Consider the following 19,665-nt stretch of genomic DNA (forward strand, 5'->3'; position numbering starts at 1 on the left):
TTGTCTTCCCCCCTCCTCCTCCTCCTCCTCCTGCCCTTCTGCCCTCCTCCCTCCTCCCTTCCACTGTCCCTCCATCCCTCCCTCCTCTCCTCCCCTCCCTCCCTACAGGATGTGCGTTTGTCACGTTTTCCACCAGAGCTATGGCACAGAATGCAATCAAAGCCATGCACCAGTCTCAGACTATGGAGGTACTGTACTCTTGCCCTTTCTTAAACTCTCTCTTTCTATCTCTGCCTCTCCAGCTCCGTTTATACATACACTTCACTCTGTCAATGTGCTGGCAATTTAATATGTTGGCCTCATGTTTGAATATCTGTATGCCCCTGAGTCACCTCTCTGTAAAAGTCATGACTTACCACTGTACTCTCTAGGTTGGGTAACATTTTCATCTCACCTCCAGCATGGCTTGGGTCTGAATTGAATGTTGTCATATTAATCAAAGACTGCAGCAGCACTAAGTTAAATAGAGAAAAGTTTCTAGCTTTCTGTAAAGAGATATATATATATATATATATATATATATATATATATATAAAATCACTTGAAGAACTCACAAAATACTGTAAATGAGCCAATTAACCTATTCAGCAGATTCATCTCATGTCAAATCAGTCCCTACATAAAATGCTCACGTCAAAAAACATCAACTAAGATTTTTGTCTTTGCCACTGACAGGTTCAGATCGTTAAGTGTCTGGCAACATTATGGATAGGATTCCTACAGAGAGAGACCTTTTTATTAAAGAGTGAGATCCATTTTTGTTTAACCCAAAACATTGATATACATCACTACCATTTTACCAAGCAGAACACGAGAGCTGCTGGAATACCACTACCTCAATCAGGTAGTTAGTTTGTGTTACTGTGTGACTTTCAGTGGTGGAAGAAGTATTCAGATCCTTTACATAAGTAAAAGTACACAGTAACAGAAACAAACTAGCAGATGGAGGCTGTGGTATTCCAGCAGCTCCCATGTCCTGCTTGGTAAAATTACTGTTTTTGTCAGTGGAGTCTGTGATATCTAGGTCTTCAAGTTTCAGGTCTTAGTTTTAGGTTCGTGCATAACTCTTAGCACCAGTGTTTTGAAAGCACATAATGGATTTCTTTAGCAGGAGCTATCAATGTTACAGATTCGGTGTCTTCAAAGGTCTTTTCTCTCCTTGTTGACTCCTTGTTGAATCAGCGCTGTCACCTCTTATTCTCCCTTTTGTGGCCCAAAATATCTAAAGTAGGACAAACTTTGGCAAAATCTCAGAACTGTGACAAAAAAGCAGCACCTCTGACACAAGAGTCACGATGGGCAGGTGGTGTTACAGACCTCATCAGCTGCACACCAACCCCAGCAGTGCCATAATGGGGGCTCAGCCGCGGCTCCTTTGTGTCCCCCCCCCCCCGGTTTTTGGGCGCCCTTGTCAGCATTGTCAGGTTTGTGACAGGGCAGGATGACAGGGCTGTGATTGGGAGAGAGAATTACATGGTGTACCACGGCTGTGAGTGTGTGTACGTGTGTGAGTCAGAGAGAGAGACAAAAACTGGTAATAACAGGCTGTGTTAAAGAAAAAAGACGAGTGGCGTTCACCCCTGTAGCCCCCTCATTAGAGCTGATCATGATAATCATGGCTGCTATTGATGTGCTGTGACCCTGACATGGGGAAAACGCATGCTCCTCCCTCCATCTGTGTATGTGTGTGTGCGTGTGTGTGTGTGTGTGTGTGTGTCTGTGTGAGAGAGAGAGAGAGCTGGGATTTTTTTGTTTGTGTTGTCACCCTGTGAATATCAGTGAAGTGTCTGTGTTGATTTATGTGGCCGAGCAGCAGCAGCAGTGTGTCTGTCTTTCTGAGTAGAAGGAATGACACTCTCCTCCGACAGCGTTAGTATTAAGCTAGAATTATCCTCGCTCTGAGCAGTCGTCTGCCACAATGGGCCTGGTAAACACTGCCAGTGTCCCTCGCTTTTATCAGGCACACAGAAAAAAGCCTTAAACCGTAACACAGCGATATTGCAGTGGACAATGGCAAAATACCTTCATTTCCATTTGAAAACAAGCTGTCTCGCCCCAGGCGGACCTAAATTGCCGCATCCGTTTGTTAATGTTCCTCAGTTTTGCAATTTAAAAGTAATTACTTCGGGTCCGAATGAGGGAATGAGGTCTGGTAAATAGAGTTTGGTTATTGTCTTGGCTCTATTGCACCCCACTGTCTTAGATAGAGCAAGATTGCTTGTATGTGTTTGTGTGTTTGTGTGTGTGTGTGTTTCCTGGCACGTACTTGCCACGTGTCACGAGGAAAAAGGGGAAGCAGCCCAGGCGCTCCATTCGTTGATGGCCCTGTCACTGTCATATCCATTCTCATTACGCCGTGACATTCAGGTACACATTGGCTCAACCGCACACACGTACGCACGCACACATACCTCACGCAACCGCACATGCTCACTGAATGTCAGGCCGTAATGAAAGTGGATATGAGCGAGACAGGTAATTCACTGTCGAACCTCTAAAGACACACCAGGAGAGAAGTGGTTCAGCTTCATTGTGTTGTATTTGTGTTGATTTGTGCTTTACATTATTCACTCCCTTTATAAAGACTCATTTAGCGCTCAGCTCCCCCCGTGCAACGTTCCATCAACACTGATTTCTGTTTCTGCCTTTTGTTTTGTTTTTTTTTTTCCCTCATGACACTAGAGGCCCACTTGCACATTATCCTGCCCTCGCTGCATGCACGAGCACACCCCCACCGTAAATGCACAAGCGTTCAAGCACATTTATACGAGAGCTTAAGTAGAGCATGAGAGAAAACAGAGCAGTGGCTGTTTCAATAGCCAACAAACAGATCTGTCAACTGTATTGAAGAGAGGCGACAGATACAGACTCACACTGGAACGAAAAAACACAAGATTAGATTAATCAGAGGCTGATGTTGTGTAAGACACCATGTAAGGCTGATGATCCCATATGTTTTATAACAGAGCTAGTCATACTCAGTCTCACAGTCTAAAGCCTTAAAGCCTGCACCATTTCATTATTTGTCTGAAAATGTCCGAATACAACCTCAGGTTTATTACACCAACTCTGACACTGTGGTGTGAAAGGTCACAGAATAGTCTCAATTTACTGTGTTTTGTAACAACTGACAAAAGACTGTATGTATATGAATATATTAGTATATACCCGCAGTTGTCAGTATTAGATGCATGCAGTGAAACACAGTCCAAGACAACAGAAAGTCCTACCTTCTTGAACGCTATAGTGTTCAGTTTTTCAGTCGTTCAGACTGTTTCAGAGAGGTGCTGGTTCAACTGTATGATTAGTTTAGAATGTGTGTGTGTGTGTTTGTGGTGCTGTTGAATTGTATTGCGCTTTACTTACAGGTGTTTCTACTCATTTGCCTGCCGTCATCGTTATACCATACGAAGGGTGATTGATAAGTTGGTGGTCTAAGGTCATGAGATGAGTTAAACAGCTTGTTACATGCAAAACAGTTCAACTCTTTGAGTGATTAATGCAAAGAGTAGGACAAACTTTGCTAATTGAAAATTGAAAGTGAGCAATGTTTGAGAAAAAGGTCACAGCAGAGTCGACGTCATCATCACTGTCAAAATGGTGACCACTGAGCTCCGTCTTCATCTTAGGGAAGAGGTGGTAGTCTGAGGGGCCAAATCAGGATTGTTGGACGAGTTCAAATCCACATCCAGCTGATGACTGCATGAAGTTTACTGCATGTTCAATACTGTATACCCTTAGTGATGAATTATTGTAAAGCCTTATATGTAGACCTTTTTCCTTGTAACTAGAGACTGTATTACTGTCACCTACTACTGCAAAAGTATGGATTATGAAGAGATGAAATGTAAGTGTTAAGACAAAAGAGATTTAAATGAGGTCTTCTTAATGAACTATAGTAGAAACACATTGTAACTGGTCCAGTTCTTGATGATGATGTGGTCTTCCAGTATTTTCAGTTCTGTATGTCAGTGCTTAAATATTAAGGCAAGGGAATGTATGTATAAATCACATTTAATGCACAGTAGCAAATTCAAAACGCTTTACAATTTGCAGTACGAACATGAAATATGATCGGACAAAGAAGAGAAACAGTTGAGAAGACATATTGTTGAAAGTAACAACAGATTGAAACATTAAAATGAAATCACTAAATAGTAAATTATGAAACCAAAGTGAAGACAGAAGTGAAATTTTAGACAGCAGTGAACAAGGAAGGTCTTAAGTAAAGTTATATAAGGTGTTTGTGGTACAGCAGGTTAAAACAATGTGCACAAAGAACTTGAACGTAGCGTGCGAACTCCTGTAGTTAACAGAACCTCCTGCTGTCCTATTAGCAGTGGAAGATCACATGGTTTGACATTTAAAGGCTATGTGAGTGGTACATAGATGAGATGGAGAAGGTCAGAGCACATAAACTCTCTTGAAAGCTATGAGAGATTGATTTTCAAGGTAAACAGACCAGAGCTTATAAGTTCAGTTTGCGTGAGTGCTTCTAAGCATTTTGGGAAAGATGGGAGGTGATGTGTGATGCTCTCTTCGCGGCCGTCTCCAAGAGTCAGCTTCAGGGAGCATGGTCAGGTTTATTAGCTGAGTGAATTCCTGGTTAAGTCGATCACAAGTCTGTAACTTCTGTCACAGACAAAAGTTGAACTTTCTTGTGTGTGTGTGTCTGTGTGTGTGTGGGCAGTGAGATGAGGTCAAATCACAGCCTGAGGCAGGTGCTGAGGTAGATTCCATATGCTGTAATTGTATAATTACAAATTTAGATACCATAATTATGCCAGGTGGTTATTGCTACGCCTGCAGTATCATTTTGAGACTATAGGCTGCCATGCCCCCAGCCTACACAGACCCATCTGTCAATCACAGGTGTAGTGTGATATCCGGACATCAAACATGCAATACAGATGAAATATCTGTTTGAAGAGGTTTTTTCACCAAGTTTTTTTGAGGGACAGTCAGCCTGCTAAGTGATGAAAACTTTGACATCCGATAGTATATACATGCTGTAAAGATGTTTATCTAAGACTGGCATTTTTGTGGAGGAGATTTGTCAAGAATTGCAAGAAACAGACAAAAATAACACCTCAGAAAGGAGCGTTTTCCCTGTAGAAACATCTCTTGGTGAGAAAGGTTCCTGTGAGACTTGGAGCGCTTTACTTTCTAAAGATGTGAAAGTTGTGCAGCGTGAGAGACAGACTGTCTGCAGCTAAAAATCTGTCCTGACATAGTATCAAAAATAAATCGATGCTTCACCACCACCATTGAGTTAATGACGTGTTATTATTAAAATATATGAAACCAGAGACTAATTAAGACAGAACACTAGCAACTTTTTTATGACTACAAGTGGTATTCCTCCACTGGATAACACTACACAAGTGTATTTTGATGTGTTAACAATCTACAGGAGACTCATCAAGTATTTTGGTGTCCATAGAGAGGTAAAGTCATCATGTCGCCCCCTGCTGTTTGTGTTCAAAAGTGGCCAATTCAAAACAAATCAGATGGTTTACAGATTTAGTTTCACACAACATGAGGTATAATTGCACCCAGCAGCAGGGTTTTCAACGCCCATCAGCAGCAAACACCTAGAAACGTTACTGGCCTGTCAAATATTTGAAAGGCTCTAGGATGGCGAGAACTGTGCCCGTGCTGATTCGAGAAAATCTCAATAGACCATTCAATTTTAGATCTGAGAACTCAGAAAAATATCAAATGGGTGTTGAATAAACATAGCAGATAAGTCTCAACTTCTTTCTTTTTTACCTATAAAAGTTATAATCCTCCTGATTTCAGTAATGGTTCATCTGGCGCCAGCTGTGGTTACTGATTATAACAGTAAGTGTGGTTTACTACCACAGCAAACACAGCTGGTGTATCTGTTTACATTGCAACCAAATATATTAATGTATTAATAAAGAAGTTAGTCTAATTATACTATTTCCATAATGCAAAGGGTAACCACAATATAATTTCAGAATAGAACACAGTAAAATTACTCCCTGCAATATTTAAAACTGATCTGAGAATTAGTCGGTGCTAACATCTGTGTTACTCTCTGTTACTGCTTCACAATAAAAACCACACTGTGTTTCACAAGTTGGAAGTCTTCTACCCCAAACCAACTTGGAAAGAATTTGGTCGGAAACTGAAAATTTGATTTTTTAAAATAACATGCCGTTTCCTGTGAATCTCTTATGCTTGTGAAGGCAATTTTAGTCAGGCACAGGAATGGCAGGCCCTACCACTAACAATGAAAACTACTGAAGATAGGGAATTACAGAATATAAATGCACTTAATGGCTATTACAAGAAAAATTCAAACTATTAAAAATGGCATTTAATTCCATGTAATCACCAAACAAAAAAACACTTTCTCTGGTTAGTGATGTTGTTTCATCTCAGTCATGGTTGATTAGCACTGTAGTCACACAGTGTTTGATATATGAAAGTTCAAACTGGTACTAATCTATGATGCATTATTAAAAATACCCCCACAGTGAAATCAATGGTGATTTGTTTCTTTCTTCCTCCACATGTTCATGATTTAAGGGCAAAGTTAACCAATGGGCCAATTGCCTTAGAAATTTATTGTGAGGCTTTAAAGTACAGCCTAGTTTTCAGAGAACCAGCATCACCAGGCGTAGAGGCCCCCTTGCCCTCGGCCCCTCTCCCAGGGCAGGACTCTCATTCTGGGCTGAATTTCCCCCCCGTTCGCCGGGTGTCAGCTGGAGTAATGAGATATTTAGCAGAAAGGGATAGGGAGCTCCTGTCTCAAGGGGAATCGACTGCAGTGGCGAGGCCCCAGACTGACACTCTCTCTCCGAATGCAATTCTCCCGTCGTCTCCTCTCCTTTATCTGTCGGCGGTCGGGATAAAGAGGGAAAATGACTGGTGGAGAGACGGAGTAAATATGGCCGAGTCGCCGTCAGACAGGAGACATGCTCATTCAGCTGATAAAGTCGAGCCCTGGCCCACAGGGGAGGGGTTGTCTGGTCACAAACATGGAGACACACACATACAGCCTTACAGGTAGTATGTAGGAAGTAGTAGTTCTAATGTAAGTCATGGTTTTTGTCGACTCTATTTTCACTCCCTTTATTTGCAGGCTTATTGTATAGTCACTAGTCATATTTTATTATTTTCAGAATATATTAGTAATATAAATATAATATAATATAATTTAATATAAAAAAATGTCTAAAGCAAGGCAAGCTTATATTTATATAGCACTAATCAGACACAAGGCAATTCAAAGTGCTCTAACACAACATGAAATATTTGGACGTTTTTGACTGTAAAGGGAAAGGTTTTCAACACACGACATATGTCTGGATATGAGTGGATGCAGGAGAGTGTATGTGCTTACAGGACGTGTTTATGGTATATATATATATGGGAATATGTATTTGTATAACAAAGTGGTTACTGCTGTAAGTTCTGAGTTTTAAAAGTTTTGTTGATTTGAATCAAATAATTTCTCCAAACGGATCCAGAGTCTCTCTTATGTACAAAGAAACACTCGTATTTGTTTTACACAGCAAGTACTTACATATAAAGAGACAATATTTCACTGTAACAGCACAGTCACTCACACACACTTGACATATATCTCAGCTCTGTCTGTGCCGCAGTGTCTGCAAAGTAGCCAAAATCCCTTCTCTCCTCTGCCGAGTGCGAATCGTGCCTCAAACTAAATGTTTCAATCAAAAGGTTTTTATCCTCCTGGGGCAGATTGCCTTTGTTTCAAACGGATTTGCCCCCAGTTAGGCTTTGATTGCAGTGTGTGAGTAATGGCGTGGTGTGATAGATTATGACTTAGTGTTTCAGCCGTCGCTGCAACTTTAATCAGCAGCATTGTGGAGCATTTTTTCTCCTTTATGTTGTAGTTGTCAGTAAGTGTGTGTGTTGTTAGATGTCCGATATGTTACCCACCTTGAGTCTGTGTGTGTCAGATGGTTCATTCATCTCTCTCTCTCTCTCTCTCTCTCTCTCTCTCACTCTCTCACTCACACACACACACTGCTGCTCTGAAGAATAGAAATTTGGTCAATTACATGCACTTCTTCTGATTGTCCAAATCTTCCTCTTGCCCTCTCAATCTCTTTTTTTCTGCCATCCCAATCACTCTCTCTGTCTATTCTTCTCTTTCTCTCTCTCACACACACTGTTACACACACACACACACACACATACACATCAAGTCTTTCTTCATATGAGATGATGAAATAGTTGGAGAACACAGGAAATCTGTTTCTGGTGAAACCGTTCTGGACTCAGAGATAACTGAGCCCTTGTGGGGGGAAAGAAGAAAGCCCCACTGGCTTTAGAGTCAAGTTTCCTGTGTGACTCTGAGTGTGTGTGTGTCTTGTGTCACTGTGTGCTTGTGTGTGTGTGTTGGTCTGTTAAAGGGAGTTTTAGTAGGAGGTTTTAATTGAGAACAGATTTTTTCTCTGCTTTCTTTGCTGATGTAAAGTTTGTTAATATAAAAATGTGTGGTGATTGGTCTTTGTGGATCCACTGCTGTGACTTCTTCCTTCCCCTGAGTGTGTTAGTGTGTGTGTGTGTGTCCTCTTCCCCATCATCATAGAAACTTTCATTATCTAGCCTTCATTATAAGTATATACAGTACATTAATCATTTACAGTCAATCATTTAATTCTATACGTTTTTAACAAGTATGTGAGCAAACAAACCCTATGCCCTAACTATCTCTTCTTTCCTCTTCTTCTCATTCTCCCTTTATCCCTCCTGTCTCCCCTTTTCTTCTTTTTTGTCCTCTCTTCTTATTTTATCTCTCTCCTCTCCTCTCCTTTGTTTTCTTTTTGTTTCTTTTCTCTCCCTCTTATTTTTCTTCTCCCTTTTCTTCATCTCTCTCTCCTCTTTTGTCTCTTTGTCTTCTTTCTTCTCTCCTCTCTTGTTCTCTGTTCTTTTTTTTTTCCTCTACCCTCTTGCTGTTTCTCTCCTTGTTCATCTGTTCTCTTCTGCTCCTCTTTGTTTTTCTTCTCCTCATTTTGTTTCCTCTCCCCTGCTTTTTCCTCTTCTTCCTTTTCATCTCTTCCTCTTCTCCTCCGCTCTCCTCCTCTCCCTCTCCTCTTCCTCCTCCTCATCCTCCCACAGGGCTGCTCGTCCCCCATCGTGGTGAAGTTCGCCGACACGCAGAAGGACAAGGAGCAGCGGCGTCTGCAGCAGCAGCTGGCACAGCAGATGCAGCAGCTCAACAGTGCGACCACCTGGGGGAGCCTGACGGGCCTGGGCGGCCTCACCCCACAGTATCTGGCTGTAAGGAGAGCCGCCGCGTCGCCCACCTCCACCATCACCTCCTCCTCCACCCCTTACTGCAGCCCCATGGCCAGCGCCGCCGCAGTCAGTGCCCCAACCAAAACACATTCAACTCAAAAAGTCCCAAAAATACCCTCACAAGCTTGTCGTCTTTTCCTCCCTTCTTTCTTTTGTTCTCTAATTCCTCCTTTAGCCCTGCTATTGTTCCTTCCCTCCACCCCCCTCTTGGGAGTGTTGCATAGTGAGGAAATGAGGTCTCTGAATTGGATTTAAGGCTTCCAGAAGATCATACTGTATGTTTAATATCTCAAAAATACAGCTGATATAGTGTTTTTTTACTGTATTTTATTCCCTCTTAAAAACTGAAATTCTCCATGCAAAGTCATTCTAATGACATTCTTAATGTACAGATATATTTATTTAAGTATTAATGTGTTTAGTATGAATGTGTCTAAATTGTCTATGGGAAGCCAGAAAGTCAGAAATCTTCAGTAATTTTTGATTTTTCAGTCAATTTTGTTCAGAAATTAATTTTAATTACAAAATATTTCTACACACACACACACACACACACACACATATATATATACACATATTGACTCCTGTATTATATTTTTTATCAACACAAGAAAACATTTTTACTGTTTTCTGTATAGTATCCACTAGTTTTTATGGTTGTGATTTAGCAACTTGAGCTCGGGTCAGATTTAGGGAAGATGGTGGTCTTGGTTGAGTGTTGAAAACATCAGTGACATGAGTGTTTTATTGCCCTCAACTGACAATAAGAGGGATTCAGTCTCAAAGCCCTGCCCTTCCCAAGTGAGAACGTAGCTCAAAACGCAAAAATATCATGAAGTATAAACATGTAGTTTCTAGGTTTTTACCAGTGTCCTCTCTGGACTTCCATCTTATTCTGCATATTGTCCAATGAAATCCATCTACTGAATCAAAAAATTTGTTAATTTTGAGAATGTCAAATAAACTAAAGGATTCTCTTACATCTTAAGCTAAATTAAACATTAAAGAAACTGTCAGATTAACTGAAAAGGCTTTGTTGCAAAGCAAAAGACAAGATTTTTCTTATTAGCTTTTGAAAAATTAACATTTTAGATGCAAATGTTTTCAAAGATTTTCACAGGAAAGTGACGAGGGATACTAGACTTAAGAGTGAAGCCTGTTCTTACTGTAGTTTTCCAATATAAACTGTAACTATAATACATTCTTGTAGAATTAAACAACAAAAAAAAAAAAAAATGTCTGGGGACAGCAAGGAGCTCCAGGGAATCCACTGATCCCCAATTTGAGAACTGCTGCAGCAGAAGCTCGGCTGCACAGCATCTGAGACTTGTTGATTTGTTTGATTACTGGGTTTCTTTGTCTTCAGACACCTCATTCTCTTCCCTTCCCTCTGCGATCCTCAGCCTTTTCAGACTCACTCTCGGGACTCCTCTTGCAGAAAGTTTCGGCGCTAACCCCTGACTCACTGCTCTTCAGTTTCTAAATTAACTGCCCAGACTCCCTTTAAAATAAACATCTCACAAGTCTGTGATTTGATTCTGAATTTGTTTGATCCTAAGTGCAATTCGCACCTGTCTGTTCAACACGGGAAAACAGAGCTCAGACAAACATCCCACCGTTACTGGATATTGATTTAATTTTGGGAAGAAAAAAAAATGAGATAAAAAGTGTTTTGTGAATTGGGCTCCCAGATTTTTCTGCTCTTTCAGTCCTCTCTCTCAGTCTTTTGAAAAGATTAAGCTCTATTCTGGAGGAGAAAAAAATCACACACACAATAGAAACAAGATGTTAATTTGCTGTTAATTCAAGTCTTTGAAGGATGAGTTTTTGACAGCATCAGTATTCCACTTTTGTTTTGGAATCTAATTAGTCGGCTAGATTAGAGCTTTCATGCTCAACTTGTCTGGGAGAATCATGGTGGAATACAAACAGTGTTTGCTTAGAGGAGAGATCAAACTATATTAGCAGCTCATTTACTCATCGAGCACTGATGCAAAAACCACATTGCTAAACCGCTCATTACGAGTTTAGCTTCCTAGTGTAGCATTGTATAGGCATGTATTAAGCTTTCTGTATCCACCCAGCTCACTTTGTTTCTCCTTTTTCTTTTTTTCCTGCCTCATCTCTCCTCCTCCTCCTCTCTCTTTCTTGCTCTCTTTCTTGTCATCAGTTGCTTCAGCAGGCAACCTCCTCCGGTAACCTCGGAGCCTTCAGCGGGATCCAGCAGATGGCCGGTGAGTCAAAAATCAGTCGATAAACTCCCCTGAAAGCACGATCTACCGCGGCAATGGACTCTTTGTTGCGCCTCTCTTGTTATTTTTTTTTTCACAGACTTCTAAAAGAGGACCAAAGAGCATAACAGATGAACTCGCGTGGTGGAGTAAAGAGAGATCTTTGCCCTGAAGATTTATTAACTGTTGCTAAGATTTATCTTGATCTTTTAATGAGGCCAGACAAGAGTTGTGCCCTGGGCGTGTAACAGTAACACCGAGGCTTTGTCAGGGATGGATGAATCACAGAAAGGAGAGAAGAGAAAGAAAGGGGAGTGGAGAAAATGGTTAAAAGTGGCTTCTCTTTTGTGGATATCTTGATCTGCAGGCTGGCGCCATCTACTGCTCTCTTACTGCGGAGGGTCTGTGATCTGTCATCTCCACTGTCACATTTCCTTTCAAGAGTATCTGCAGGTTCAAGGGAAATTTAAGCCTTTTATAGTCATTTTAGTGCTTCAACACTTCAAGTTTAAAGCCAGTTGAAAGAATAAAATGAAGCTAATAAAATCAACCTATTTGCAATGAATGTAGCCAGTGAAAGTTTTCTTTCTAAATGGGGTGAACGAGAAAAGGGACACAAGGAAACAGGAAAGAAAGTGGTAAGGGACGGTCTAATTCTCTCAGGTGAAGCTGCTGCAATAAAAAATGCATATTGTATTAACCCAGTTCTGTATTAATCTAAGCCTGGAGCATGCCAAGAAGCCTCCTATTAAATGCTGAACAAGATAAAATCTCTGTCTTTAAGAAATATAATTTTTTAGGGCTTTAAATTTAGGTTATTTAAGACTTCCAGGGACCCGTGGATACTCTCTCATCATCCCTGACTTCTCCTCTCTTTCCATTAAACTCTTCTCCTCTTTCTCACCACTCTCTCTCGCTCCCTTCTCTTTTCTATTTATTCAAAGCCTCTTTTTGCAGATACTCTCACACCTCCCACCCTCTTCAATCACAGTCTCCTCATCTCACCTTTACGTCTCCTCCCTCCTCCCTCCATCCTTCACCTTCGTCTGTTCTATCCTCCTTCGCTTCTTCCTCTTCTTCGACCCCTCTCTGGGTTCTTGGTAAGGTGTCAGCTTTTAATTGTACGCTGTTTAGTCAAGTCGACGCAGGGAAGCAGGTTGAAGAAATTGCCAGAAAACGCTTTTTTTTTTTTTAAGTGGCGAGGCCTGTCTTGTATCCACTTCTCTGTCATGTTCCCTCGAGTTACAATGCCATTGCAATTTCCCTGTGGCTGTTTTAAATTTCTTGCCCACTGTGCTGCTGAGCTCAAACACACGTTATCCCAACAAATACACACACTCACACAAGGGATAAATAGGCTGTGGGATTTGGAACCAAGGGTGAGTAACGGTGTCTGAATCTGGAGATCTGTTAGTCCTCCATCTGCAAGAAAGAGAGAGACAGACAGACAGAGAGAGAGAGAGCGCATTAGTGATTGGCAGGAGATGTGAGACAGCTGAATGACATCTGGTCCCAGTCTTTAACACGAGGAGCTGCAGAGCTGAGAGGCTTCAATTACACCAATGAGCATTCAATTAGATGCAGCCAACGCCAGCCTGGTGCAGCCCAGCTCTGCCATACAGGCTGCTTTGGGCGTGCGCACGCACACACACACACACACACACACATACACACACATACACACGTGTCCTCGCACACTACGTACTAACACACTCGTGTACCATCTGCACAGCCCGGATACTCTGACTCTGATGTGGGAAATAGATTGTATTTGTCTCATACTGTCTCTCTTTCTTTGCCTTCTCTCCCCCTTTCTCTCTCTGTGCGGCTTCATCTCTACTTTATTCCCCTCTAACCCAGTTATTTTTATCTCCTGCCTGCTCCTTTTCTCCTTATAACTGTCTTGAAAATGTATGTTCAATGAGGGAGATAGCCTTTGACAAATGCAAGTAAGAATTGGTGTAGAGCTGCTTTGAGAAAGGAAGGGGGGAAAAAGAGGTTGTGTGGAGAGAGACAGAACGAGAGCTGCTCTGGAATCGTCTCTGTCGTCTGCTTGAGGAAAAGAAAAGAAAGGGGATTGGAAATACAGAGTGAAAAGCTGGGAAGAGGAGGAGGAAAGATAGAACAGGCAGGGAAAGGGAAAATGGAAAAGAGGGAGGAAAAGACAAGGAAGAAAAATCGGAACTGAAATAGAGAAAAACGGAAGTAAAAAGGAGGAGAAAGGAGGAGACAAAGAAGTGAGAGGGTGCAAGAGAAGGAAAGGGGGAGAAGGGCATGGAAGAAATTGGATGAAATAAGGGAGGAAAGGAAATAGAAAATGAGGAGGGATAAGCAGTTAAGATATGGGAAAAGAGAAAATGGAGGGACAGGAAAGGAAATAGAAAAAGAGAGGGAAATGAGGAGGAATTGGCCATTGGTGTCATTGAAGGAAGGAAGGAAAGGAGAGAAAAAAAAGCTGAATAAAAGAAGAGAGAGAGATGATTGAAAAGACTGGGGGTGGGGGGGTTGGAAGAAGAGAAAGGAAAAAGCACATTTGGAATAGGAAGGGCAGGCAGGATTGGGAGAAGGAAAAGGACAGGAAAAGGGTAAAAAGAAGACGAAGAGAGGAAAAAATACAGGAAGGAGAAGGGAAGGCAAAAAGAAAGAGATAAAGGAAAGAAATAGAGGAAAGAGACAGGGAGAATGCTGTCAAAGAAACGAAAGGAAAGGCAACAAGAAGAGAAAAGGGCAGCTAGAACAGTTGTGAAGGAAGTGGATGCTATAATCTACGACTGTTTGTTTACATTGTAAACATACTGACGGGTATTATCCTTTAAATGTTTGTGTGGGTGGAATCTGAGCCTCTGTGGTCAAATTCATCCAATCACCTGCTTTCTAAACCCCGCAGAGGGGAAAAGGCCAGTGAAATAAAAATCTCCTTATAGTATTATGAAGAGCTGTGATGGAGAGCTCTCATAAACAGCCTTCATCTCTCTGTTAAACCTGCTTTGTAGTGTCAGGAGTGGGTCTGCAAGGGCCGGCAGCATTGAAACCTCCTGTCGTCTTGCTCATGTGGTGCATTATCCTCCTTATAAAAAAACATGAAAAAAACAAAACACCATTGTGTGAATTAGTGCGAGATTTTAGCAAGTGTTCACAGAATGTGATAGAAAGCACGACAGCTGTTTTATTCCCACCTTGCGTACAAATAGAAATCCATTTTAGCTTTTGATGTATCACAGAAAATTGGAGAAAATCGCTTTGAAAACAAGATTGGTTTTGGCTTCGGTGCGCTCGTAAGTAAGCAAAGATGAGTTAAAAAAAAAAAAGTCACACTCAAATATACATGCTCATTACTGCAAGCACACACACGTTTAACTTCTGCTTTTCCACTCACACACACTTCCTGCTGCAGCAGCACATCACCTCAAAACAAGTACAGAGCATTTAGAAGCTGGCAGTCGCCTTTCTGTCTTTTCTTTTTTTTTTTTCTTTTTTTTTTTTATTTAATTTAATTTAGCAGTCAGAACTGTGAATCCCAGTGATGAATCCAGCCATCTGTTGTCATTGGCTGCGCTCGGTTTGGTCGTCTGGGTGAAGGATATCTTTGTTTGGATGTTCCAACCTCAAACCATTCACCACAGTGTCAAACAAGATGGATCTTCTTCATGGTGTCTTGTTTGTGTGTGTCTATTTGTATGTATGTATGTGCGTGTGTGAAGTGTGCGAGTGTGTGTGTATTCCCATGGTACTGTATATACATCCAGACTGTATATACGACACATACACCTCACATTGACAATGTCCACCCTTTTTAACTCTAACAAGCTCATGAGTCAGAGGAAGCTTCTCTGTGGTAAGACCAACTTTCTGCTCTGATGACTGATTCTGTTTGCTTCTATACTGAGTCCTCATAATGGGCACGCACACACTTGCACAAACTCATTCACATTCATGGAGGAAGGTGAAAGGTTGAGTTGTATTCACAGAAAGTGTTTTATAGCCTTTGCTTCACCATCACTTAGGTGTTGGCATGTAGTCATTAATTATGCTTAAGCACAGGCCCATATGCTAATGCCACAGTGCAGATTAACAATGAGGGAGAGTTCAGCCTGCAGGTGTCCTGAAATACAGTATACTGTTGAGTGGGATCTAGTTTTAATTTTTAGATTTAAGTGAAGTCTCAATCATGTGACATCACGACTGGATCCTGGCTGATATCAATAGCAGGCTGATATTGACTTATGACAGATATTGGTGTCAGAGTTGACATATATACTAATAGAAATAATATTGCTTCAGTGTTTTTACATTTGTAAAACACTGTTTTTGTTGTATTTTATTGCCAGTTATTATTACACAAATGTTATTTAGAATGATTTTCAATACTAAAGTTTAAAGTAAAATATCCTCTTTTAAGTTAAGAGTTTATGTAAAAGACATAGGGCTGGGTGATAGGGCCAAAAAATGTTCACTCAGTCAATAGCGATAATTACTGCGATAAATACCAAATCATTATTTCTTCCAAGTTTAAAGGCTGATTTTTGCTTTCTTTGTGGTCAGGACATGACCAACACTTGCCTAACAGTGGAACAGGCAGAAAAACAATTAAACTCCAACCTAACCTAACTATTGTAAGACCTAACTTACGTAGTGTATACCTCTGTTCCTGTGACGTGATTGGCAGTTTGTGACTGATTTCTGTACATGCTATCTAAACATGGAAATTAATTATATTAAACATTTATTGACTATTTCCTGTATTGGTATTTGTTATTGTTATTTGTTTTATGTAGAGGATGTATCACAAAATAATTTTAAGATTTTATATCATTTTTATCATCCAGCCCTAAAAAGACAGATATTATTATCTGATTACTTTTATTGACAGGGGTAATGCTTATTGATCCACAGAATAAAAAGGGAACTGTCAGTGAGCCAGGGTAAATTTCACCTGTTATCTCCAGGCAAATGTTAAAAAGGAACCTGCCGCACCTAAAGCACTCTTTTAAAATGTCAAATCCCAATATCAATATAAACCTCAAAAATCTCATATCAGTCAGTCTCTAATTATGACCCAGGACTCCAGTTAGACTTTTAATTTAACAAGCTCAAGCTAGCTGAGCAACAAAGGAGCACTAGTCAAAAATTTCTTTAATGATAAAATAGGCAAAAAATCCCCCACAATTAGACCAGGAAGGTTAGTTTGCTCCTGTGTTTTTTCTAGCCTTTCCCACTGAGCTTTTTTCTAGTGCTACTTAGACAAAGAATGTTAAGTTTAGTGAGATGATTTCTGCCTCCAGAGCAGCTCTGCCTCAGAGAAATGCAGCAAACCTAAACACTACAACAGCTGCTTTTACTGATTTAAACACATTGGGGACTTATTAGTGAAGTCAGTGGTTGTAGTGCTTTCCTTCACACACTGCAGACTCTTCACAGTGGCAAAGATTCTCTAAAACTGTCTAAAAATAGAGCAGGAGACAGTATGAAGATGATTTCCAGCCACTCCACACACTCCACTGTTATTCTTTGTCACCTTCGGACACCAAGCAGCTAACTCATGTTCAGTGCTGTCCTGTGGTACACTGTCCCGGTCCAGCCAGGCGACCCAGCCACGCCTCAGCCTCGCTCCCCAGGTTTGACACCACCCTCTCTGGCTCCTCTCTCCAGGTATGAGTGCTCTGCAGTTGCAGAACCTGGCCACTTTAGCGGCGGCAGCGGCGGCGGCCCAAAACTCAGCCAGCCCCTCCACCGCAAACCCCCTGTCCTCCAACGCCGCCTCCCTGGGAGCGTTGGCCAGCCCAGGTAACGCCGCAGCCTCTCAGGTTGGGGGGTCCGACGCCGGGGGTGGGGGGGCCCAACGCCTGCCTACGTTCTCCGCTCTCCACCGTTGCCATTACCAGTGTTGTCGCCCCACCCCCCGTGATCCCGGCACTTCACCGCCATCACTGAAACCATCAACCGATCATCGTTGCCGAAACATAACCATCTCCATTGTTCAGATCTCCGTCAGTGTTGTTGACCCTCTTACTGGCACATTCCCATGGTGTGTGTATCCACCGTCTCTCAGACCTTCATCTTAAGAGAAACCATGCTGTGTTGTTGATGCGCCGCCTACCTGCGTCCTCCTGTCTTTGATCACCTCACTTCCTCACCATGTGGCCCAACAACCACGCCATCTCGTGATACACGCACTGTATATGTGTGCGCGTGTGCATGTGTGTGTGTTTTGTGCTTAAATGTTTCCCATGTACTTTAGACCCATGTAGGATTTTTTTTAGGAGTGTAGATTTGTTGTTTCCCGGCAGACAGGGTTTGTTTGCACCTCTGTTGTGTGTGTGTGCTGGTGTTATGTCTCTGCTCACGGCTGTGATGGGGGAAGGGGGGGGGGGTTTAACAACTACCAGATTCATGTGTGAACTCGATTCAGGTTAAATATCGCCACCTTCAGATTCTCTCCTTCCTTTTCTCTCCCACACTGCCTCATTCTCTCCCTCCACCTCCTCCTGCCCCTCTCCTTGTGTTCCTTCTCGTTGCCCTCGTCTTTTGCTGCTGCCCTCCTTTTGACAAGCTCCCTGTTTCTGCTCCATCATTCTCCCCTTTCATGTCGGCTCGGCCTCGCTCCAGCAGCCGTGGTTTTTGCCGTCTCTTTTGGAGCGCACTCCCAACAGAGCATGAATATGAAGAGCCCCCTCCCCTCACGCCTCACACCCCCCCCCTCCCTTTCTCTCTCTTCGTCTTCCTCCTCCACGTTAACGCTTGCGCCGCCTCCATCCCACTTCGTACCTCCACCAAGCTGGTTCGCACTGGCATGAACGCCCGTTCTTGTCTCATCTCTCTGCGTTTCCTCGCTCACTCTCTCCATACTTCTCACCTTCCCCCTTTTATTCTATCCTCTCTCTTTCTCTCTGTCTCTCTCTCTTTCTCTCTGACTCTGAATATCAGTCCCACCTTGAATGGCACACACTCAGGTTGAGCTGCTCAGTGCTCGGTGTGAATGAGTGGCGCTATACTGCATGTGTCAATGAAACTGAAAACGTCACACCAGTTTGATAAATATAGACAGTTCTGCATGGAGACAGGCCAGCGTTTTTGTTTTGCACCCTGTGCCGACATAACGCTCCCTTTATCACACCATTTCTTAATATATTCAGCGGCAATCCTGCTTTGTTGGCATCGCTTTGATGAGATCAAGGGTAAATGAATAGATTAAATCTTTTTTTTGTCTGAAAACAGAACAAGGTTGCGAGCTTTGTGCGCCATACCTCCCTCCATCTCACCCACCACCACTGACAGTAGACTTTGTGTACAGTATGGCACACATTTCACATCGGTGTGTGTACAGGTGTATGTGTGTGAGTTGTGTCCACTGTGTTGAATTCACTCATTGTCTGTTGTGTGTGTTGTGTGTTTTGGTGTCAGTGACGACATGAATTAGAAACCAGCTGTGCACAAGGGAAAGTAATTTAAATACGCTGTGAATAAGAAGGAAAGGTTTCACAATTGTAAAAAATTTCAGAAAGATGACCTGTAAGCGTAGCGGTCTCCTCTAATTGTGCTCTCGCCTTTTCTGTACATATGTCTGCTTTTTTTGGATGGTTTTTGTGTTTTTTAATGCCATTACAGCATCAGCTTGAATGCTTTTGTGAATATTCCTTGATCAAAACAAACCACAATGAACTCTTCTTTTCAATCGCAGATGTGTTTTCATCTTCATATTATTTTGCACATGTGGTTTTTTATATGTAGGTTCAAGGTGCTGCAACTTCTTAGATCAATTAGAGGTGCTTAAAACGCTAAACTATTCTATCAAATCAGCTGAGATGCTATATAGATCCATAAAAGAATAAAACCACTGTGGAGAAAACTGGTTGAACTCAAGTGTTCCCTGTCAAAGAGATGTTTCTAACTCTCTCCATTCATTGGTTGTGGCTCTATAGAAATGAGACACTATATAGATCCATGAAGTGTTTTCTCCTGCATTCATCTTCACCAGAAACTCAGAAAGCTTCAGCTTTATTGGACTAGAAAAATGGTGTCTAGTTCCTCTGAAGTTCCTAAGAAATCTGAGTGCACAACGTCTGCCAAGGCTTCAATTTAATTCTGCACAGTTGTGTTTTAATGATTGAAAATCTAAGTTTATAATCTG

General features: G+C 41.8%; 1 protein-coding gene across 27 annotated transcripts in view; it reads left to right on the top strand.

Annotated features, from left to right (window-relative positions):
* celf2 (cugbp, Elav-like family member 2) overlaps window positions 1-19,665 on the top strand; it is a 190,934-nt gene that overhangs the window by 155,171 nt on the left and 16,098 nt on the right. For 10 of the 27 annotated variants that reach the window (XM_018694928.2, XM_018694925.2, XM_018694927.2 and 7 more), the window contains 4 exons: window positions 109-188; window positions 9,127-9,372; window positions 11,477-11,540; window positions 17,187-17,321. In XM_018694928.2, the coding sequence (XP_018550444.1) occupies window positions 109-188; window positions 9,127-9,372; window positions 11,477-11,540; window positions 17,187-17,321 (525 nt within the window). The remainder of the gene's footprint in view (window positions 1-108; window positions 189-9,126; window positions 9,373-11,476; window positions 11,541-17,186; window positions 17,322-19,665) is intronic. The other 17 variants (XM_018694912.2, XM_051077747.1, XM_018694917.2 and 14 more) reach the window with 3 other exon arrangements.

This window comes from Lates calcarifer, linkage group LG18 (genome assembly GCF_001640805.2).
Source record: "Lates calcarifer isolate ASB-BC8 linkage group LG18, TLL_Latcal_v3, whole genome shotgun sequence".
NCBI lineage: Eukaryota > Metazoa > Chordata > Actinopteri > Centropomidae > Lates > Lates calcarifer.